A 24,948-nucleotide genomic window follows, 5' to 3' on the forward strand; every position below is an offset into this window, starting at 1 on the left:
GAGAGGAGAGAGGAGAGAGAGAGGATGTTTTAGTTTTTTGGTGTTTTGTGTTTTGCAGTGATTTTATATCAATCCTTGCAAGAAAAACAGCCTCAGAGTCCTACTGCTGCATGCAGCCAGCCTTGTGGCTGATAAAGAGTGACAAAACTGTGTGACAGAGGATGAGTCTATTGCTCCCTGTTTTAAAGACCCGGGTTGATGGTGTGTAAAAATGCCAGTGACCTTAAACACTCCTCTTGTACATGGGTTTTTAAATACTGCCCTTAGTACTCAATTCCCTGTTGAGTAAAGCATTGATTTTTTTTTAAAAAGAGGGCATTTCATAATAGCAAGATAAAGATATTCAGTGCTTTATAATGTAAATTGTATTAATTAGAATGTCAACTTTTCACTGGCATTGTTCTGACAGAAATTCTAATCTGTGTTTAAACAGGAATATATGAACTTTATTTCACATTAAGTGTGCTGTCTTAATTTCTCTTGATTTAATATTTTATGGAAAACACACAGTTTTTGAGGTCCCAGAGGGCATGGGGACATAAGGAGTACTTTAGCTCTTTTTATTGAAAGCCAGGCTAAGAGACTATGAGCCACGGTCTCTCTTCTCTTTGAGAGTTGAGTGACATGGCCTCATCTTAACCACTGGCCTGTTCTCAGATCCATATTACAGAGTTTCTTACTTAGCACCCCTGTGTTGGCTTCTGCCTCGTTCTAGCCCCAGCCTACCCACTAGAACTTTCTGCGATGGTGGAACATTTTATGTTGCATTGTCCAGTATGTGAGCCACTAACCACGTGTATCTACTGAGCACTTGAAGTATGGCTCGAGCAACCGAGGACATGAATTTTTAATTCTACATTTTAACTTACATTTAAATTTCCCCACGTGGCTTGTGACTACCACATTCCAGCCTTATAAGCTGCAGAACTCTTTACAGCCGACCATAATGGATGGCAGGTATCCATACTTCCCTCAGAATGACATTCTCATCCAAAATGCGGAAATCATTAGCCCGTTTGCTATAGATCTCTGCATGAGAATCACAGCAGAGTCCTTCCTTCAAACGTTCATCTCTTCAAGAATAGCCTTGTTTCTGCCTAAAGATCAACACTTTCTTGAATGATCATGTTTTCTTCATTTATTATATTGGTCTGGTGATATGGTTGGAATAGAGATACCACAGGAACATTTTCTTTATCTCTGCTTTGCAAGTAGGGAAGGGCTATGATTCCCAGATCTGTTCACTGGACGTTAAGTCACAGCCCCAAATTTCCCTCCTGAAATTATGAATCATGCTGCCCTACAGCTAATGAACACCTAGTGTGTGTGGATCGCCATTCAGTGACACTGAAGGACAGTGACTGAGTGACTGTGACTCTGCGTCTGTTACTCTAGATGCAGCCTGTTGTTTAAACATCTTTAAATTCTGAGTTACTCTGTCTCTCTGAGGACAATGTCTGCATTGTCCTTCTGATCAATATTGTCATTTATATTTTTTTATCGTATTTTCTTACTGTGGTGCTGAGTTACTATTAAGTTATTCTTTTCAAAAGAAGGCAAAAAAAAAACTATCTTACCATAAAGAAAGGATACAGCTAAGCCTAGAGATTTATATTCCTTAATTCACCCTGCGTTAAGTCATTACTGCTCTTTAATGAGTGGGCAAGTGGTTTTTGCAAGATTATTCAGTATGTAGAGATAGTGACGTGAGCTACTTTAAACATCTTTATAGATTCTATGATTTAACATTAAGTCAACAGATGGACAAACCCCCAAGTTGAGTCTCTGCCCTGGTTTAATAATGTGTTAGAATACTTGGCACCCTGCAATGTTTATTGTAAAGAAAACAATAACTAAAGTGGTACATTTATATTTTGATGCTTAATTCAATTATTTTTCATGATGGTAACCAAGGGTTTTACCAACACAAATCAATTAAAGCTTCACAATACCTTTATGAGAGATACGAAGCTTTATTTTAACTGTAAGAAATACTGTGAAATTGCGATGATACATCAGTGATTTTCCGTGATAATTAATCACCTGCCTGCAACCTGGCCGCTCCTTTCAAAAATACAATTCCTATATTCCTAGAAAATGACATTTTCAGGAAAATGTCATTCTAGAAAGGTATTTTGTGAGTATTGAACGTATTGAACATTCCTCTTCTTTGAAAACCACTTTTAAGATAGCTTTGTGTACTTGCGTGCTTAGATGGATGGACTCCCTTCTTTCTCGCATCTGTCCACTTTTTAAAAACAGCTTTATTGAGGTATAATTGACACACCATAAATTGTATCCATTTCAAGTATACAGTTTTACAAGTTTCCACAAATTGACAAATGTATACACCCATGAACCATCACCATAATCAAGATAGCGAACACATCCATCACTTCCAAAAGCTTTTTCACACTCCTTTATAATTTTTCCCTCCTTCGCGACTAGCCTTTCTCCCATCCCTAAGCAATCACTGATCTGCTTTCTGTTACCATCAGATTAGTTTGTAATTTCTAGAGTTTTACACACATGGAATGAAGCAATCTGTACTATCTCTTTGTGGGGGAGGGGAGTAGGTTTCCTTCACCCAGCATACTTATTTTGATGTTGCATGTTTTAATCTTTCATTCATTTGTATTGCTGAGTAATATTCCATTGCATAGATACACGACAATATGTTTATCCATTTACCTGTTGCTGGATATTTAGGTTGCTTCCCTTACCACCTTTTTTATTGGCTACAGAAGCAAAAGTCATCAAAACTACATTTGAATAGAAGCACCATAAGTAGTTATTGGCAGACTATTTAGATTTTTTTCTCTCCTTTAAGAGAATTTAGAGTATCTTCAGAGTTAGAGCGCTTAAGAGTAAAGTAGCTGGGACAGCCGAGTTGGCTTAGGAGTGTGGGGTCTGAGCAACGGTGCTGGCCGCCGGTTCGATCCCCACATGGGCAGTGATGTGAGCTGAGCTGTCGCTGAGCTGCCAACAGGTGGCAGGATGGCTCAGCTGGTGTAACAACAAGATTGCCTGTTCGATGGTGGGCTATGCCCACCCGCAACTAAGACTGAACTTGGCACCTTGAGTGAGCTGAGCTGCCGCTTGGATGGCTCAGTGGATAGAGTGTGCGCTCTTAACAAGGTTGCTGGTTAGACTCCCACATGGGATGGTGGCTACGCCCACCCACAGCTAAGATTGAACACAGCACCTTGAGCTAAGAGGCCACAAGCTACTGACGGGAAGCCAGATGGCGACTGGTGCCCCCCACAATGAAGATTGAAGAACAGCAATTTGGCTGGTCCTCTTCCCCAATTCCCCAACACTGTTCCCCTCCCCCAATGCCCCAATAAAATCTTTTAAAAAATAAATAAAGTAGCAGAGCAAAACAGCAACTTCTCCCTCTAGACTAGAGATTTTATTTCATGTCCATTTGCTCCTGGAAAGATAACTCTTATCTCCCAAATATTAGTTTTTATGCATGCCTAACTCACCAAATGGGCACCACATCATATGAAATCAATTGTAAGAAAACAAACCAATTTTTTTTTAACTCAGTAGGCAATCAGAGTATCCAGGAGGAGAAAGCCAATTAAAATTGACACCAAGCGGCTGTGCAAGAGTTAGGAAAAAGAACCAAAGCACAAGGGCTTGGCTTAACAATGGCAAATAAATTTGTATAGGTAACACCATGTCATGTTGGGCAAACATTAACCAACCACATAGAAATAGCCTTGGAAAACCATCATTTTTAATTCAGTTTGATAAATGAGAAAACATGGAGGGAAATGGTGACGATAAGTTCATATATATTAAGACAGTGAGTGTCGGGCAGTTATTTAGGTGTTTGGAATACATGATGAATGACTTCTTTTTTCCGGGGACTTACAGTCCAAGGGCGATGACCATCGGTTACATGTAGCCATCCATAGACCCACAAATGATGACTGTAATACAATTTTGAGCAGTGAACTTCTTGAAGGATAAGCGATATACTGTTCAGAGAAAAGTTTTATTGGTTCTTCCTGAGGGTAGGGAAGGCTCAAAGAGTGTGATGTACACCTCACAGGCCATATATGATTTATTGGTACACAGGGGAGGAGAGGAGATGGAAGGAAATTTTATGGGTAAGTAAGGGAAGTGTGGTGAGCCATTTGGTGTGGCTGTCACTAAACTGGAGTCTTGCAGATTGGGATGGGGGGAGGGAATGGGTGTGGTGGGTAAAGGAGATCAAATGTCTTTTTAATAGGTTGACATTTTGCCTGGGGACAATGGGGACTCATTGAAGGTTTGATTTTATTTTGCAACAGGAGAGTGATATGAATCACCTCCAGCTTCCATGGGGGTAGGGTCAGCTTGGCAGAGATGAACTGGATGAGGTCCATGGGTTAAATGAGAGAATAACTATGGGCATAATGGAAAGTGGATTTGGGTATAGCATTTGCAGGATATGCTGGTACAGGCAATACATTATGAGTTTCTTTAAATGTGTTTTTTTGATTAGCTTATATATGGCTATAACACAAAATTCTCAGGGTAGGTAAAGGAAGGGAGTAAAAAAAGTAGAAAGTCAAAAGTTAGCCTCCAATCTATGTCCCCCCAGTGTCAATTCTCCTCCCTCGAGGCAACCACTATTCCTTGTTTCTTTCTTTCTTTTTTTTAAAAAGATTTTATTGGGGAATTGGAGGAGGGGAACAGCACTGGGAAATTTGGGGAAGGGGAACAGACAAGTTGCTGTCGTCTTGTTCTTCAGTCTAGTTGTGGAGGTTGTTGCTTCACTGGCCCATGTTGATATTATCATTGCGCTCTTCCCGGGTGAGGCAGATTGATCGCTGGCCTCTGGATGGCCACTCACGGTGGCTCTTGGCAGCTCACACCAGCTGCCAGCCGCTCACGCTGGCTGCCTGCCTGACACTCACGGTAGCCTAAGGCAGGCCACTGCAGCAGGGGCTGCAGCCTACACCGTCGCTGGCAACTCACGGCAGCCCAGCTCCAGGTCGAGCTGTTGTTCACCACCTTAGCTGTAGAGGGCATAGTGTCACTGGCCCCCATGTGGGATCCAAACCAGGGCCCTGCTGCTCAGAGCTGGTGTCCTAAGCCAGCTCTTAACCAACGCGCCACTCGGCCGGCCCTCCTTGTTTCTTTCAATCCTTTCAGAGTTATTCCAGGTATTTGAAAACAAATGCATATTTCTTAACTTTGTTCCCTTAATTTATTAGCAGTAATTAAAAATTAGTATAGAACTTTATCCTTTTGAGCGGCTGCACAGTGTTCTATTTATGCACTGACCATAACTTATTTAACCAGTCCTTTATGGGTGAAAACGGGTTGTTTGCAATCTTTTTCATGATAAACAGTGCTTCAGTGAATATCCTTGAATAGTCATCACCTTGCATAGTATAAGTATATCCTTCGAATAAATGCCTTACATGTGAAATTTCTGGGCCAAATGTTATACACATTTAAAATTTTCATGTCCTGCCAAATTGTCCTTGATGGAGATTGTACCAGTTTATACTCAGTAATGCATGAGAATGCCCATTCTTGCACATCGGAGAAAGTTACCACATTGGTTGATGTGTTCCTTTGATAGTTACAAATAGAATCTCATTCTGATTTAGTTAGTATTTCTTGTATTTTAAGTGGAGTTGAGTACCTCTTAATGTCTTCAGGAGTCATTTGTATTTCTTTTCTAAGAACTGTCTGTTCATTGTCTTAGCTTATTTTTCTGTTGGTTCATTGGTTTTTTAGGACTTATAGGAGCTTAGTGTAAGGCAATGCGTCCCTTGTCTGTGATATGAATAGAAAATGATTTTAAAAGAGACTATTTGGGGGTTCAGTCCCAAAAGAGCATGGTGTCTCAATAGTATGAGGAACCCAGGGTTGGGCAGCCCTGAAGGCCAGGCTGATAAGAGGTCTCTGCCTCTGGCAAAAGCACATACAGATTCCAGTCCTGCAAAGACCAGGGAGTTTGCTTATGTGGTCATGGCTGGAACAGGCCTAAGATCAAGGAGGCTGCTGTTGACTGAGTGGATTAAATGACGTCTGAGCAATGAGAGAAATGATGAGGGTGTGGGTCAGGGTTAGGTGGGAGGCACATAAGAATAGAGTAGAGGAAATAGATTAGAGGGAGGGAGGTGGATTAGAGCCACTTCAGCAGTTCTCTTTTTGATGCTCTCTCTTGTCTAGTCAGAAATCTCATTACCAACTTCTGTTTCGTCTTCCCTGGCGTCCCCCAAGGCTACTGATGCCCTTAAGAATAAGGCAGGAAGGTCTGCCGCCCCATAGCTGACAGAAACCTGACTGGGACTTGAATGTATGGAAGGGTATGGAAATTGGCTGAATAACTGGCTTCTCTGCATGTGTGTGGAGTAGGACAGAAGTTCCAGGTCATCCTAGGGGTGTGTGAAACCAAGGAATGTGAACATTACAAGTGGTATTTACATGAAACAGAGGGAGCAGATGTTACAAGAGCTCAGTGACCAACGGGGGCGTGTGCTGAACATAGAAAGAGCAAACTTTGTCTTTCATGCAACTGCTGTAATTATGGGACCCTAGGTAAAGAAAAACATTAAATTATACTCGCTGAAAAAAAATCCAAACCATATACAGGGGCATAACATTAAAAGTAAAAAGCTTCCCCTCCCTTGGGTAACCAACAGAAACAGTTAGTTCTATATCCTTTTGGACCTTTTTATGTAAAAGTGCATACATTTTAAGGATTTTTAATTCACATTATATTTACTGTCCAATGATTTGTTTTTTGTGTCTAAATGAATCTCGGACATGCTTCTGTTAGTACCTGATCTACTGCACGTTTTAGCAGCTCCTTAATGTTTTATCATTTGGCTGTACCACAGTTTATTTAATCATTCCCATGAATATGACCATTTAAGCTGCCTCCTTATTTATGCTTTTGCAAATAATGCTGCAATGAGCATTCAGGTTATTTTAACATCAGTTGAGAGTTTCTTGTCCCATTAGTGTCTTGTCTACAGCAGCAACTCAAGGCTCCCATGTAATGAAAGTCTGTCATACTCTAGGTCTGGCATACTCTACAGCTTTTGCTGTAGGTCCTAAAAAAGTGATTAGGGTCCATGTTTGTGTGTACAGAATTTTGAGATCGTGTTTATAGGGGTAGCTTTGAAGGCCTACCTTCCAGAACTTCGTTGTTCCTTTTAGGATTGGTACCTGCAATTTGAGGTGGCTACCACAAGGTGGCAGACAAGCACCAAAACCCTGCAAGACGGTGCTCATAGCCTTGGCACCCTTGAAGGGTTTGAAACTTTTCCTTATTGTGTCATTACCTTAAGTACTTACAAAAACAGACTGGATTAAACCAATAATGTGTCTGGCTAACAAAATCTGTACAGATATTTTTCATGCATTTATCATTTATATTTAGATCACGTTATATCATAGTTATATTAAATCGCTCTCCTTTATATCATAAGAAAAACAATATACTTCTCACAGAGCATTTAGCCATACAAGAAAAGTTCCCCAAATACATTCAGCTGTTTTTCTTTTGCTTGCCCTCCTGTCTCCACCTCTGCTCCATTTTTCATTGCTTGAAGCTAAGAGATAACAGGCTTTCCTTTCCCCAACTTGCTGGTGTCCACCTCTTCCTGTCTTTCTTTCTTGGCTGGGAAGGTAGGCAGGCTCCGCCCATAGGAGCTTTAAAGTTCCATTTGTTTGTCCTCCTTGATTCCCATTAGCTTAAGGTGAGCAACTGAGAGCTTAGTAGGGGGCAGCATTACTTCTCTTTGGGGACTTTGAAATGGTAAACACCCAGCCTTGAGTTACTTCCTGGGGTAGCTTGGGGATGGAAAGTTCTGCTAAGGGCTGATGCATTGGAGCAGGAGGCTCATTTGGGTCATTTGAAAGTCCTGGACCACATTTCTTTGCTCCTATATCTCTAATTCTGTGACTCTAGGAGACAAGTATTGTTGTCTTTCCTTTTCAGTTGAAGGGGATCTCTGGACTGTTCAAAGCACCTGGAAACATACTTTTTGCCTTATTCAGTTTAAGGACCCTTGGGCCACAATACCCAGAAGTTCTGATGGTTTTGAAAACTATTGGTGCTCATTTATTACTTTTAGTTTACTTTGTTACCTTTTAGGACACAATGAGTGTTTTAAATTCGAATGCCAGAGGAACGCTGCATTTATTAATCACTTCCCATTTAGGGCGGTGCTATGCTGACTGCTAAAGAGAACATGTGCAGACTGGCTTTGCACCACCAGGGCTCATGCAGAGGCTAAAGGGTACTGCGTGTGGACAAGAGCCGGGGCCTGACATAACTCACATGCGCCAGGGGCCTGTCACCCTCCGTCCCTCTCCCTGTGTAAACCCATGTGTGGATCCTGCTTATCTGCAGCATTACACAGAATTTTGGAATCTTGGAACAGCTCACCCCGGTATAAATGATATTAAGGTGAAAGCTTTAGACCTGAAACAGATTTTTACATTAGCCAGAAAAATGCCTGTCATATCTAATGAAGGTTGTTGTGAAGATCAAATAAACATGTTATATGTGAGGATGCTTTGTTCGCTTTGGTGGAGTTGCATTCATCCTCCTTAGAGACCTGAGGTCACGTGTTATGAGGAGCTCAGGTGTCCCTAGAGAAGTCCCATTTCTCCCCGTCCACCCTTTCCTCAGTGATTCGCCTGTGACTGTCACCTACTTGAGGGACAGCTTGTGTCTCTCTGGTGTCTCTTCTGACACCCAGCCTTACACATACATAACAGGCACTCACGATGTCTGCTAAATGAGCAAATGAGCATAAAAGCAGTGTTAGAACCATTGCAGGCAGCAAATTATAACTAATATAAATCATCAAACAATAACTGAGAATGTCTGCAAGTTAAATTATTTCCTCTCCTATTTCCACACCAAAATGGACTCTGGTCACAGAGCTTTCTGGGTATTGTCTGGTAGGTTTGTGAAAAGAAAAAACACCTATGGAGAGAAAAAAATAGGAATGGTTTCTTCTGTTTTTAGGATGCACCGTAATTCATCCCCTTTGGCAGAAAGCACAAGGAAAATAAAAATGTGAACTCAGATATTAGAACGCTTTTAAAAAATTCCACAGGTTAACGTTACTATTTCAAAATATAAAGACTGTATGTATGACTAGACAGGATGTTAATGACTTGACATTACAAAATTTATTAAATTTCTTTTTAAAGCAGTTTGGTTCCCCTTCTCAAATGCATGAAGCATGTGGGAGTTGGAATAGATCTGCCCCAGGCTGCCAAACAAATTTTTAATGGAACTGGAGTCCTTCAGGGATTGTCCTAAATCCACATAATATTCTTAAGTCCTGGTGTTTGCACTGGGATCTGTATATTAGCAGAAGCACGTGCAAATAATATACTTATATTCATCCATCACCTTGGTGACTCCACATCGGTAGGGGCCGTTTCCCATCAATTATTCCACCGCAGGAGGTAGAGAGATATTTGGGCCAGCACTGACCTCCTTTTCAATCAGGGCCTCAGAGCAGTGTCTTCTAGAAGTCAAATGGTCCCCTTAGACAAAACCTGTGTTTGAGAATCCATTTGGCCTCATGTGGCCATGCTGGGAAGTCAGTGTGATTACCTGAGCAAGGTGCGGAGGCGGCATCCAAAAAAGCAAGTGAAAATTTGGTCACTAAGAGGCACCATCAACATTCAGGATCTCTCCCGTCCATCTAATTCATGCGTAAGATGGTAGAAAGTCTATCAGGAAGGAACATCAACGTTAGTAAAATACATTTACCTTCCACAGAAAAAAGCAATGGTTTGAAAGAAGTTGTGCTTTGCTTGAAGAGCTGAACTCACTTTCAAATGCTTGGAAATATTCTTATTATCTAAGGTTTCAGAAAGACAGTTCCCCCAGGAAGAATGAGGATTTTTGTCTTTATATATCTTAGTGTCTCCTTTTTTTTGGGGGGGGGAGTTCTTTTTTAAGGAGAACAAAATTTTCATGATGCTTACCATATTTTACCATAAACTTGGAACTTTTTTCTCAAGAATACATAGCACTTTTAACGTTTTTATGCTTCCGATGTTATAGCTGGAGGTGTGCTGCGTATTGTCATAATTGATAAATCAATGACAAATGTAGGCACTTCATTTTGTTGGGGAGATATACAGTTGTGGTGGTAGCTGACCATTTATTTAATTACGTGGTGAGTACCATATGATGAGAGAGTAAAGTTAAATTGATGATTTGGGCTATCTCAGCTAGGGTATAGTTTACATAGCAATTACACTGGGATCATCTAAGTGTAATTGGCAAGTAATTTTGTAAGCGAAGGAACATGACAGCTCATTTACATGGTGTTCACTGAGTAAAATTTGGGGACATTTATCAACCACAAGCGAAGAGTGAATGCACCAATATCTCCCAAAATGCTATGGGCAGTTTGAAAGCTACACAGGAAGCTTTGGATATCAATTTTTATTCATTTGCTCCCTGAACATTTGTTCGGTGTCCGCTGTTCACCAGGCACTGTCCTGGGCGCTAAGAAAGCAAAAAGGGGTGAAAAGTTCTCTGAAGGAACCCCTGGTGGCGTACAGACACATCATAAATAGTTATACAGCAGTGTAGTGGGTAGAGGTTGGAGCTCTGCCCAGGTACTATGGCCGCTGAGGAGGGCAACTGGGAGGATGGAAGGTGGTCAGGACAAACTTGTGAGGGAGGGTGACCCCTGAGATGGATTTTAAAGGAGCAAGGCTGAGCCAGGGGCAGGGAAGAAGGGCTTTCCAGGAAGAGATGACAGCAAGAGCAGAAGCTTGGAGTGAGACAGCTGTTGTGCTGCTAGAAACTTTAAGCAGCTCAGGCGTATTTCAAGGCAGACATGAGAACCGAGAAGCAGACGTGGCTGGGCTCTTAGAGGGCTCCAGTAGTCAGGCTAGATAGAGGCTGGACCTTGTTGTTCAACCATGGGAAGCCCTTGGTGGGCTTTAAGAAGAGAAACATCTTTTCCAGGGTCTTATAGACAGGCCATTCTGTGGAATAAAATGTTTTTATTGCACTAGGATGATGTGCCAGGCTCTGTTGTGTCTATATTAAGGCATTTCACCCTCACAGCAACCCTCTGAAGTTGATACTAGCACTTCCCCCTGTTTCCAGAAGAAGAAACCAAGTACACAGAAGTTCCCCAAAGTTACAGAGTGGGTGATAGAGGAGCCAGGATTTGAATCCAGGCTGTCCAGAGCCTGTGCTTGTCACTGTCACCCTGTGCCATGTCATAGCTCCTTGACACAACTGCAACTTCCTATTTGTAAGGTGCACACCTCACACCCACCCACTAGACTGTGAGTTTTGTGAGGTAAGGGACTGTATTTATCTGGTTCACAGCTACATTTTGCAAGCCTAAGACAATGCCTGCACCTTCATAAGCATGCCACAAATAAGGAATAAATGTCATTTTTGAGGGTGTCGTGACTGGAGACTGTCAAAGTCAACCTAGCAAGGGGGGATGATGATGAGGTGAGGGCCTAAATCTACGTCATTGTTAGTCAGTATGGAGAGGTGACAGTGGAGGAATGAACTGGCAGGGCGTGATCGTAACGGATTGGTTGTGTGGACTTCGTTGGCATAGTCTCCCAATGTTTCTGATTTCCATCTCCTACACTGGAGAGGTGACTTGGCAGAAGAATCGGAAGCAGAGGGAAGCTTGTGGAGCACTCCTAAATTCCTGAGAAGCCATGGTGTGGACTCAGGATGAGAAGTTAGAAGGAACTTCCCTGGAGACAGTTCAAAATAGAACAGACACATCTGCCTGGAATAGTTACAGAGCTGCCCTGGTGTAGATGAATGGTTAGATAGCCGTTGGGATTCTTCAGCCTTTGAAAATTTTCTGGTTTGGAATATATAAAAATTCTCCCGAACCACCTATCCTTAACGGATTGGCTTACGATAAAATTGAAGTGCCCAAGGACTGGAAAACAGTGAGTCCAAATACCTGGATTGTAGATAAGGAAACAGAAGCCTAGAGAAGTTAGATGACTCGTCCAACGGCACACACGTAAAGCAAAAGACCCAGATCATTGGCCTCTCAATGCTCCCTCTTCCCTGAACCTAAGATGGCAGTCTTTGTTTTGGTGCCCACTGTGGGCAGGCCTGTGCTGAATGGTGACACAGGGAAAAAAGAACCTGGTACCTGCACTTGTGGAGTTCAGAGAGCCTCACCAATAATTGCCACTTGGCACCTAAACATGCCTCAAAGTCATTCCCATGTACTCCATAGAACAGTTAGAAAATAGAGACAATGAATTAAAAAGTTTGTAATGATGTTTGTTTAGGCCCACTCATTGCCGGGCTTCAGTGCTTTGCAATCATTCCCTCTAATTCTTACAACAACCTAGAAGTTAGATAGTATAATTTTCATGTTATGTTTTAGGAAGCTAATGCACTGAGCACTCACTCCGTAAGACCAGGCTATGTTAACTCCAAGGCCTACCCTGCATGAGTGAAGTTAACATTTTGTTGTGTTCCCCCTACAGCCTTCTTTTTCTACACACTATTCACTTACAGAGCTATAATTTCATCAGAGATACTGAATCTTCATTTTTATGGCTTGCAGTGTATTCTGTGTATTTTTCATGTGATTTCATAGTCTTCATTTTAATGGCTGTATGTCTTACCAAGTTTTTAGGAGGTTCTTAAAGACATGTTTGCTAATAAAAATCTTTCAACTCATGTACATAATGGCATTTGGAAGGTGTATTGTATGTTTAAGGGACCATCTGACCATCCTCTATGGATGGCAGTGGGGAGAGGAGAAGAGAGTGCCAGGTGTGATGGGGGGCGACTGTGACTTTCTTCCCCACCAAGAACCGCTTTGGGAATGCAGGGTGGTGCTGGGTACAGTTCAGAGTGACATCTCAGCAGAGATGGCCTAAGGCAGGTAGCAGGTGACTTTTCAATCCTCTGCTTTTCTGACTGAGCATACATTCTTCCTCCTGCCCTTGTGAGGAAAAAAAAAAAAAAGCAAGTTTTCATTTTCTTAGGGTAGTAAAAATCTTTTGTGTGAAGAAAAAGTGTCATCAAGTGCCTTATTCATCAGCATATATACTATCTCTTTAAAATGACAGTGGGAGTAAAAGTTCATCAGTTCAATATGTCTTTCACATTTGGAGACTCCTGACTAATAACCTCTGGTATTTATCATCAGAACAGCCAAAGAACTAAATTCTGGCACATGCTGCTCTCACGCACTGAGAAAAACTTAAAAAGGCAGAGGATTTTCTCCATTTTCCCCTTCTTCCATTCATTTAGAAGAAAAAGCATACCTTTTTTTAATTAAAAAAAAATATGAGCATGCAGAAACATCTGGCCCATATTACCACAGCAGTCTCCTAAACGGCCTCCTTGTCTCCTTTTAAAATCCGCTCTGCGCAACAACCAGAAAGATTTCTCTAGAACACAGAACTGTACCAGTCACTCACCCGTACTGTAGCATTGTCTTCCATGGCTCTTTGAGTTAAGTACCACGCGTAGCCCCAGCCCCCACTTCCCTTGCTGACACCCTGTCCCAGGCACACCAAATGGCTCATGGCTCCCTGCTTTCTGCCTACAGCAAAGGGTGTCTCTGGCCTGCGCATGCCAATCCATCCTTTCTGCACAAGCCTCCTGCAGGGCTCTGCAGAACCTGGCTTCCAGTTCAGGCCCCCGCAGCACCTAATCAGCACTTATCACACTCATATGGAATGTAGCCCCCAGTCTTGTTTTTGCTTGGCCAGCATGATTAAAAAAGATTTTTTTTTTTAATCAAATCTCACCGGGCAGGGCATTGCATTGTTGCGTTTGCTTAAGGCCCCACCGCTCTCTATTATCCACCAAACCCTAATTACACATTTGCTCTATGCTGGGTCATATGAGGCTACATGTTCTCTCATCTAATTTACCCAATAGACTACCTGCTGCGTGTGCCAAGATTTTGCATTGCTAACTTTTGCATCGATAGGCCTGGCAGAGACTGCTCAATCAATATCTATGGCATTAATATATGCTTTTTAAAAAAAGCTAAAATTCAGTGAGGAGAGACTCGCTAACTCTCTCTGGCCTCTCTGCTCACACACATCATAAAACCCAGGGACCTCAGTGGGCCTGGCAGACACTAACAGTGTTCCATGGGGATGACTGAAAGTCTATGTTCATGATATGATGCCACTGAGACTGAGCCACTTTGGATTTTTAAGCCTCTGCATGTGATTAGGGTCTTCCCACTATTTTCTGTACCAGGAGAGTCATATCTATTCCTATGACCCCTCATGAGTAATCATTCTTCACATTTGTTATAGTTTTGTGCATCACGGCATACATCTCCTTGGTTTCATTTCATATCCACATGGCCTCCACCCTCTCATCAAACTGGGATCTTCAGACATTTGAATGGAATAGGATTTGATGTAGTATTTTATCTGTTTTGTAAGGTTTGACCATGATCCAAGTACAGTCAGCATGCTTACCCCGAATTTGAATCCTGCCAAGGAGTCATGTACCCAGATCTACATGGGCTGGCGAGGCTAGAGGTTGCAGTAATGGAAATACCCACTGGTCAACCTCTGAGGTGTCATCTTTTTGATAATCTAGTCCTTTGTCTCAGTTGCCATATTTTCCATGTCCTTAGTTATTCTCATCGAGGTGTTCCATCACATGCTGCTTTAATGACACTAAAAAAAGATCTGGTGTCCCACAGGACCCAGTTTATGGAATCTCGCATAATCAGTGACATGGGACCGTGGTACCTGTCCAGGGTGCTGTAGCTGCCATAAATTACATCCCCAGAATAGGACCTGCATTTTCAGGGAGTGCTGTGGATGTTGCAGAGGGACTATATACCATAAGGCATTGCTGAGGAAACGTGTTCATAGCACAGGAATGGAAATGTGTCCAAGGATCAAGTTCAAGGGAAAAAAAAGAAAAAGAAAATAAGAGTCTTTCCTCTAAGCTTCCACTAAAGGAAGAGGTGGGGGCAGAGTGGGGAGAGCTTATTACAGAATCCTGTAGCAACCAGAAATTTCCGTGACGATTTTGTTAATGTGCCTGCTTGGCTGCCTTCTCAGGGGCCCATTGAGGATTCCTTAGTTGATATCATTAATGGTTAATGGGTGCACCTGAAAATCAAGCAATATTGTACCATTTGGGTAATAGTTATTAAATGGCTCTTTTCTGGAGCATCAAGCTTATCAGCTTATCTTTTTTCCTAATAATGAACACCTCATCTTTTCCAATTTCCTAATCAAATGCCTCTACATCACCTTGAGGCAGAACCGGATCCAGCTGCGTCTATTCTCTACTCTTGGCTTCAATTATGTCAAATTATCCAACCTACTTACAGGTCCTTGGGTCCTCTTTGGCTCCGAGACATAGGCCTGATGCATCTCTTGGGAAGCTCATGATCACCAGCCATTCAGCACAAGTCTGTCGTAAGTGAAGAGAGAATCAAAGAGAGCACTAGGCTAAATTTACCATTCTGTGGAAATTTCTAGAATAGGTTTCTTCCTAAATTCTGGCACCGTCAGGTTATCTCAAGTGGTTTTATTTTCCCTGTCTCTTCTCCCTGAAGTACATGTGGACCTCAATTCTACATGGTGTTGCTTCAGCGTCAAGGCTTTCCACTGCGATGGCAAAAGCAAATGCAGCCATGCTTTGGCTACACAATAACAGCTATTTAATTTTTCATAGATATTATATTGCGTGGATTGACCAGGAGCATAAGGCTTCCCATACATTGCCATTTTTTATTTTATTCCACCAATTATCTGTAACTGAAAGAGGGTAATATAAGAAATAGTGAACGACCATTGGGGAAACCCAATTTTGTCACGTTCTGTCATATTTGGCTGAAACGTCACTATTTCTTATGCCTCTAGTCAGATGAATTTTGGAGTCAATTTTTTTAAGTAAAAATTCTTATCTTTATACTTCAAGGCCTGATCTGTCTGTCCCTATCTCCTTCAATTTCAGCTTTTGATTTTTGATGCTCTGCTTCTGTCATCTGAGCTTTAAAAAGCCCGCTTTTCTCCACTAAGGAAAAGAGAGCCCAGACTCACAACTGGACATTCAAGATGTCTCAGGATGCACTTCCTCCTCTTAGTAACATGTGCAGGTGCCCTTTGATGCCAGACGCCATGCTTTATACCCCCTAAATTGCTACCTGGCACAGTGTACAGAATTGGCATGATTCATGGTTTCTAAATGAATGAGTGAATGAATGAATGAACGAATGAAGACCCTATTTCACAATTTATGGTTGTTTAAGCTTTTTCATCCAAACTGCATTCCAACTGGGACTATATCATCTCAAACTTCTGTCAAATATTCTTATTACTAAGTTCAGTGCAGTGCATATAACTATTGCTCAGTGAGTGTTTAGTGAGAGCAAAATGTGTTGTGTATTTTGGAGCCCTATCACAGAGAAGCCAAAATTTGGCACATGGTATTTCAAAATCCATGTTCATTCTAATTAGTCAAGACAAGGAATGGGTTTTTATCCTGAAGACTAACCATTGGTTCAACAGATTGGTTACTATGATTACTCACCATTGGATGTGCTGTGGTTGGAACCCCTTATAACATTCCAGAGATGGAAGAATCTTTGGAAAACCATCTGTGTTTCTGGAAATCTTGAAATGGAAATTTTCCCCTTCATAGAGCACTATTGATCCAGTTCAACGGATATCCACGATTCCCTCAAACATTTATCGAACACCTTGTATGTGACAGGAGTTGGAGATAAATATGACAGTGGCAATTCTTTTAAATTGCTTATAATTTGGTAGTCAAGTATAGAAATAAAGCACAATGCAGTATGATAAATTCTACAATAAAAACAATAGTAAGGAGCAGAGGTTATGGAGAGAGGGGAGTAATTAACTCCACGTAAGGCATTAGGGAAGGCTTCCTAAAAAGAAATTGGCTCTGAGTTGGAATTCAGCCATGACAGCAGGTTTTGTTGTTTGGATGAGTATCACAAGTGAAAAATGCCCCTGATATGCTTGATTTACTTATTTATTAAGCAATGTAACATTGTAAGTAATAAACTTTTAAAAATCAAGGATTTGAAAAGCATCCGACTCCTCATTACAGCACTCAGATCCACCTTGATATTCTATGGTTTGTGTTATACCTGAAAAAACAGAGCCGAATCAAGCCCTACTATATTAATGGATTTATATATGTGCACATAAGGCTAATATAATTGATGCTGCCATTTTTTTATGGTTTCATAAATAGTGCTATCACTAACATTTTTATGAAGTGAGGAGAAGAGCTCATATGTGATGGTAGAAATTCAGTGTGTTTTACAGAATACTGCTACTCTTGATATAGCCTACGGGATGTGACTTTTCATAAAAAACCTAATGAATTTCTGGATCTGTCAGCTGTTTCCAAGCAGATGCACTCTGCTAATCGAATGGAAACATTCTGAGCCCAGATTCCAAATATCAATAGCTTTTAGTATTGCAAATGAGTTTGTCTATTGGGTAAATTGGATTGTTTGGTTCTTGATAAAAAGTGCGGATGTTTTACTGTTCAGCCGCTTTGCCAGGGTTTGATGCTTATGTTTTTCCTTGCAGAGTTTTAAGTTGAATGTAGACAGTCATTGTGCTCTGAAGGAAGCTGTGGAGGAGGAAGGATACCAACTTCTCGAGCTCATTGCATCTCACAAAGCAGGTAAATCCTCCTGAAATATTGCAAGTCTTTATGTCTCCAGACTATTAAGAATGAAGAAGCATTGCTGTAAATTACTGCATATATTCACCTCCTTATGTATTATTAATATTTACATTATCAGATTGACCTTCAGGATTTATAAATGTTTCATATACTGCATACAATGCTGTGATACTTATAAGATGAAATACTGCCTCCAAATGGTCTGTTCATTTTATTTGGGCTTGCTGTTCGCCTGAGTTGCAATTGAAATCGCTTTCCTGAAAACTTCACATTGACATGCTTTTTGATGTAGGTGCTCTGGAAATAACATTAAGATAATGAATGAGAATTGTGCGTATAGTTATAATGCATATGCGGGAAGGTACTTATAGATATCATTACAGATACAAGGCTGGCAGTCTAGAGATACCTGATTATTTCCCCGCCAATTCACACACATGAACATTTTGCATGTTCTTTGCTGGCCATTGCATTAGCAGAGTTTGGGCCTTAAAGCAGTTCTTACCCCAGTTTTAATGGATTTATGAGGAACAGATTATAAATAAAAAATAGTTTTGTCATTTGGTTATACTTATCCTGGTAGTGAAAAACCATAAGACAGGATGAATTACAATTTGGCTCTTGCTCTGAGCTTCCCATAGCTAAATAAGAAAAGAGCTGCATTAATTGGATGTGCTAATGCTAAAAACCACCGTCTTAATTCTGGCCCATTTACTGTGTTTCTCATCGAATTAGCTTTACCTATTTCCATACTTCTTTCTGATCATTATTAAATCTCCACGCAGGGCCTTTTATTTGGAATGTGAAGCTTTAGTTAATCATTTTTATTCATTGTGATTTCCATTCCACATGCATTTTTTTTTCCAATACACCGAATCCAAGTCAACTCCAAACCATGAATCTAGGTGGATGTACCATTTTTGTGCCCTTACGTCTTAGGTCCTAAATAAAAAATCCCTAGTCTCTCTCTATTCTGCATGTCCAATGCTACTATGGCAGGTGATGGTAACGGTTGTTTAAAATTATGTTTATTGTTTGAAATAACCGTCGAGTTTACTAAATGTAAAATAATGATGGCCCCAATGCAGTCAAGGCCATAACGTGTGCTTTTCCCCTTTTTTGGAGAAGGACTAAAGGACATGCTGCGGATGATTGCAAGTCAATGGAAGGAGCTGCAGAGGCAAATCAAACGGCAGCACAGCTGGATTCTCAGGGCTCTGGATACCATCAAAGCCGAGATCCTGGCTACTGATGTGCCTGTGGAGGATGAGGAAGGGACTGGAAGCCCCAAGGTAAGTGGCTTGAAGTTTGCCTTCTTCCCTCTTAATTCTGTCTTCTTTTGAACTAGGCACCACTGAAGTTTTCTTTCCACCCCTCAGGCTTTTCGTTTCTACTGGGTAAACTTTAGATATCTATAGATAGATAGAGATATGTAAACAAAATGAAATGGCTTCGCTTAAAACAATAAAAGAAAAAAACAGCCCACGACTTCTAAGTTTTTCTAGGAACAGGTTTTTTTGTGAAAAATGGCAAGGGACAATTCTTTAGGGGTAGGAGAAAGAGGGGTATAAAACATTTAGTAAACAAAACATAAAGCATCTTAAACATGAATAATCAGAATGGTTTTAAATTGTTTTGTTGCAACTATAAATCACTATAATCAGTGCAATCACTCAGCTCTGACATCCATTAGCCGCTTGGTTACAGCAAATTAACAAAGAAGAGAGAAAGTGATTCATTATCTCATTCCTGTTAATGACTATCAGATGCATTGCCTAATTAGGGGATGGTCATTGTAGTGGGAAGAAGGTCATACGCTTTGCTACAAATCTTTTTGCTCTGAGTGTAAGTTCTCCATAATGGTGCATGCACCGAATACAACAAGTACTTTAAAAATGAGTATTGACATGTTTGGGCTCTCCATTTTAGATTTGCAAAATAACCCACAAAGCATATGCAGTTAAACTTTAAATGAGGCGCCTTTTAATACAGGGTTCTAAAGGTATCTCTGGACTTATGATGTGGAAAATAATTTATTAATTTGCTATTTTCATGTAATCTCTCTCTTCTTTTGTATATGTTCTTTTGTGAAAGTAAATGCAGAAAACTAGTCTCATGATAGACTCAGCATCAGGACATATTGGAACATGGGGGAACCAGAGTTAAGAGTTCATGGGTTCTGTTTGTGGCATGGGCAAAGTAATGAAAGGATAATCAAATCACGTTTATTCGGCATCCATGTGATTGGCATTGTGCTGAATGTGTACAGGGCAAGTTACACAAACCCTCTGAACTCTTAGACTCACATTCTTAAGTGTAGGCAGAGGAGAAACTCAACCTGCCCTGCAATGGCGAGACCACTCAGCCCATGAAAAGCTCAGGCGATTTATAGCTTCGGAACCTCAAATAACAACTTTTAACTTATTTGCTGGAAACAAAGGATGGAATGATGAGCTCAGTTCCACTTAAAGAAGGTTCCATGGAGGAGGTCACATTTCAGGAAATGCTTGAAGGAAGGAAGAGAAGTGGCTTGGCAGACAAGCACATAGTTTAGGAAGTGACGTGATGAAAGGATCAAAGCTGGAACTAATAATGTGGAATGGAGACTATACGCAGCAAATTTCTCAGGGCAGCAGCGGGGCTCTTTTAAGGAGCAGGCTGCAGGGAGAGGTGGATTGGAGTAATGCTTTGGCTGGGGCAGGGGTGATGAGAAAAGACACAACTGAAAACTCTTTTGTGTTTTATTTATTTAACAAAAATATACTGATGGCTTATTTTTTTAAAAGCTACCCTGTATTAGATGCATTCTGCATGCCAGACACTGTTCTACAGCACTTCTGTGTATTCTCTCATTTAATTTGCACAACACACCTATAAGGTAGTCATTTTATAATTCCCAAGGAAGAAAATAGAGGCACAGAGAAGTAAGTTGCCTAAGATCACCCAGGTGCTCAGAAGCAGAGCTAGGATTTGAATCTGAACTCTTTGGCCACAGAGCCCTTTTTCGTCACTAAGTAGAGCACCATCTCTCACTGGCACTGCTTAGGGCGGGGTCTGGTGATGAGCAATTAGCCTCGGTACCTGTCTCATGGAGCTTGTGGTGAAGTGGGGAGACATACTTAAATCTAATAATTATGCCTTTATAGACTGTGATGTGTTGTGAAAGAAAAGAAAAGGGAGCAGCCAGTAGTAGGGCTGGGAGAAGTCATTATGATCGGGACATCTAGGAGGGTTTCTTTCAGGAAGCAGCATTCCGAGAACAGGTCAGGGCAATTAGAGAGAGATGGAGAACCTGCAACGGAGGCCGAGGGGCCTGTGACCAGCAAAGAGGAGGGTTTTGGAATGCACAGGGAAATGACATGGTGTCTGCAGCATAAAAACCTGTGCTTGGCTGGGGGGGCCAGGGGGTGCATGGAAGGAGAGGTGGGTAGGCGCCAAAGCAGCACTGCAGAGACTGTGCAGTCACCTAAATTAATAGACGACCTATGTTGAAAATGAGTAGCTCTGTTCGCCAGGGCCAATTTGATTTTGACACTTTAAACTCAGCTCATTTTGTAGGAAGGTATTGAGATGGAATAAAGAAGACAACCCAATGAGGAGAAAGCACATATCAAAAGAGAGACAATAATCAGCATTCCTCAAAAAGAGGACTACCTGCTCATGCCCCCCCCCCTTCCCCAAGCTGCATCAGCAACTCCTGGGTGGGGCCCCAGAATCTGCATTCCATTAGCTCCCAGCAAACCACTGTCACCAGCTCTGAGAAGACCCCTTTCCTGCAGGGCTACATTATTCTCACACTGTCACTGGGATCCTCACACAATATCAAAGAGATAAGAATTTAAATATTAGGAAGAAAAATAAATACATCTGACTCTTCACGATTTGGGTGCTTCACTTCTAAACAATCAACAGCAACAAAAAAAACGCTCTCTATGTGAATCATCCGCAAAGTGCAAATGTCTTCCTTGAGTCACATCAGTTTAACTTGTTTTTCTTGTTAGTAGTATTTGTATTCTGAAACGTTTCCTGTCACACTACTCACGCCTACATCTAAAAACAGCTAAGAGAAGAGGCTTTTGTAGGTATCCACAGATGTGGAACTGAGGGAGGCATTGAGGATTTCAGACAAACATGGCAGAGCCACAGGCCCTCTACCTCCCAGGTACTTTGTTCTTCCTCAACCTGGGCTGAATTTTCTCTAGATGGATAAACTCATCCATAGTCAAGGGAGAAGGTGAAATCAATTTTAAGACACAGAAAATATATTTCTAAATTTAAGCTTAGGAAACTATGGGCAAATCAGAATAATAATTTGTTTCATTTGTTTAATGTTTGTGAACCACCTCCCTTAGTCCCTTAGGCAAACATGAAGAATAATAGGAGAGGCTCAGACTCTGAAGTCAGTCTGCCTGAATTCAACTCCTGACACTTACTAGCTGTGTGTCCTTGGGAAAATTACTTAACTTCTCTGTGCCTCAGGTTCCTTCTTTGTAAAAGGGAGGTGATGCTAACATCTATCTCACAGGGTTGTGACGCAGATTAAAGAGCTGACATCTCCAAGGTGCTTAGAACAGTGCCTGGCACAGAGTAAGTCCTGGATAAAGGTAAATGTACAAGCCTCCCTGTTCTAAAGGTGGAGACAACAGACAAATCATTATAATTGACTCTGATAAATACTCTAGTGGAGATAGGTACAACATTCTATGAGTACACAGAGAAGGAAAAAACTAACCCAACTTGGGGGTAGTATCAAGGAAAGATTTACAGGGTAGTTGATGGTTTCCATGGGGGTGGGGGAGTGGATTTTCGCAAGGGTGGAAAAATGGGCATTGAGAAGGGCACATGAAACGGTCCAGAGGTGTAAAAACATGTTGCGTTTGGAACCCGGGATCTCGTGGACAATATTTAGGTCAGCTTGCGACAATCTGTACCAAGGCTCGCCATGTGACAGAAAATGACCCTTCATGACCAGTGATTTGAGCAATAACTCCCCCTATGTCTCTAACTGACATTACCCAAGCCAGAGTGAGGTCCCTATGCAGGATATATCTAATCTGTACTGTTTAAACAGAATTTTTTCTTGCCATATTGCGCTGAATGGCGCAAGCTTAAATAGGTTACCCTGAAGTTCTCCAAGGCTAAAAGCTGGATTCAACTTGTTATCTGTCATGTCAGTCCTCTTTCCGTGGCTGACCTTGCACAGGTCAGGTACAAATTGTGCCATGAAATGCATCCCCAAGCATAGCAGTTATGATTGATCATCTATTTCATGTTGGACCTAAGAGAGGAACTAAAATTAAAACATAATAAAAAAATAACTTCAGAATTCATCTTAGGTTTACTTCAGAAGTTACTGGAAACTTGAGAAGCATAATAGAAAATCTAAGGAATATATCTAGGGGGTATTTTTCTTTTTTACCTTGTTTGAGAGACTGTAGAAAAGGACTTGGTCTTAGAAATCTTGTAAAGAAGGAAGATAGGAGGAAATTCAAAGGCTCTAGGAAACTTCTCCCCTAGGACTCGGCAGCATACCTTATTTGTTGTATTTCTTTTTTTTTTTTAAAGTGTTTTCCAAGGACTGTGAAATCTTTTATACATGGAAATAGAGAACAGAATTCACCAATTCTAGAAATAGAGCTTTAGCACTCACATCCAAGAATCGAAAACGTGTTGTAATTATACATTTTATTTTAAGATAGATCGGTGAAGGTTTATCACCTTAAACTGGGTTTTCAGTATGTTATGTTTTTGAATGGTGTATAGCTGGAGGGGTTTCAAAACTCAGTGGATATCTAACTCCTAACCAAGGCTACGTTCTTTTCTCTTTTTGACCTTTCAAAGCAAAACCCCAAAACCCTGAAAGCAAGAAGCATGCTTAAATTTTGCACATTGCCCACTTTATAATGTTCTCATCCTTTATTTCCTTACTTTTCCCCTACACGGCATGCCATCATTACAGATGTTTTAGCATCAAGGCAAGAGTTTCCCTACGTGCCATCGCTGACAGCACACAACAGTGGTACTTCTGTCCTCTTTAAGGAAACAGATACAATTCTGAAACAGACGATTTGAAGATTTTATTGTAAATTCAGAAAACTTTACAGCTACTAGAAAAGTGACCTATTGGTTAAGAGCTTGCTCAAGAGTTTGAGCTCTGAGCAACAGCGGTTTGAGTCCCGGCCCGAGCTGAGCAGCTGCCAACAGGTGGCAGGATGGCTCAGCTTAAAAAAAAAAAAGAAAAAAAAAAAGGTGACCTAGCCTGGGTTCCAGGCAACATCTTCATTCCCTGAGTGAAAGGAGGGCGGGTTAGCTGGTTGGAACTCCAGGGTGGTGCTTATTTTATCTGGCTCCTTTGAGGTACTTAGATCGAAGTCCTCATCTCTTTGGAAATGGATATCAGACTGGGAAGGTCAACAGTGCGATCGGTTCAACAATAGGACAAGAGCAAGCTTAAGGGCATTTCTGAAGGATGATTGCTCAGCCTTATGAATGAATGATGGTTTTGGATACTGGCTGAGAAGGGATACAGGCATGGCCTCTGACGTGGGGGTGTCTCTGACCACCTGGCCATTCTTGAGATGTCCAGAGAGGGCAAGTCTACTATTAACACACATTTTGTTTGTTTGCCAGACATCCAAGCTGTAACACTTTTTTTTTTTTAAGATTTTTATTGGGGAATTGGGGGATGGGAACAGCGCTGGGGATTTGGGGGAAGGGGAACAGACAAGTTGCTGTCGTTTTGTTCTTAAGTCTAGTTGTGCAGGACGTTGCTTCACTGGCCCAAGTTGGCACCATCATTGCGCTCTTCCCGGGCGAGGCAGATCAGTCACTGGCTTCTGGATGGCTGCTCACTGCGGCTGTTGGCCGCTCACGCTGGCTGCTGGCTACATATGGTAGCCCATGGCAACCCACTGCCACAGGGGCTGCAGCCTACACCATCGCCGGCGACTCACGACAGCCCAGCTCCAGGTTGAGCTGTTGTTTAGCATCTTAGCTGTAGAGGGCAGTGTCACTGGCCCTCATATGTGGGATCCGAACCAGGGCTCTCTGGCGTCCCAAGCCAGTTCTTAACCATCGCGCCGCTCGGCCGGCCCCGTAACCCATTTTTTGTGCTAGAGAATTATAAGTAATTTTCTTTAACTGAAGGGAGAGAAAGAAGCCGATTTGGGGAGGACCTTTCTATGATATTTTCTCTGTATTATATAGTGCCTCTTGGATAATATTATATTACAGCTGGATATTATTACCCTGGAATGGAATTTCATCCTGATTTT

General features: G+C 41.5%; 1 protein-coding gene across 6 annotated transcripts in view; it reads left to right on the plus strand.

The window, feature by feature from the left end:
• The window catches only part of AKAP6 (A-kinase anchoring protein 6), a 473,754-nt gene that overhangs the window by 226,325 nt on the left and 222,481 nt on the right, over window positions 1-24,948 (plus strand). For 5 of the 6 annotated variants that reach the window (XM_019656773.1, XM_019656770.1, XM_019656774.1 and 2 more), the window contains 2 exons: window positions 17,575-17,671; window positions 18,800-18,966. In XM_019656773.1, coding sequence (XP_019512318.1) covers window positions 17,575-17,671; window positions 18,800-18,966 — 264 coding nt within the window. The remainder of the gene's footprint in view (window positions 1-17,574; window positions 17,672-18,799; window positions 18,967-24,948) is intronic. The other variant, XM_019656775.1, reaches the window with a different exon arrangement.

The sequence above is a fragment of the Hipposideros armiger genome, unplaced genomic scaffold (genome assembly GCF_001890085.2).
Source record: "Hipposideros armiger isolate ML-2016 unplaced genomic scaffold, ASM189008v1 scaffold_265, whole genome shotgun sequence".
NCBI lineage: Eukaryota > Metazoa > Chordata > Mammalia > Chiroptera > Hipposideridae > Hipposideros > Hipposideros armiger.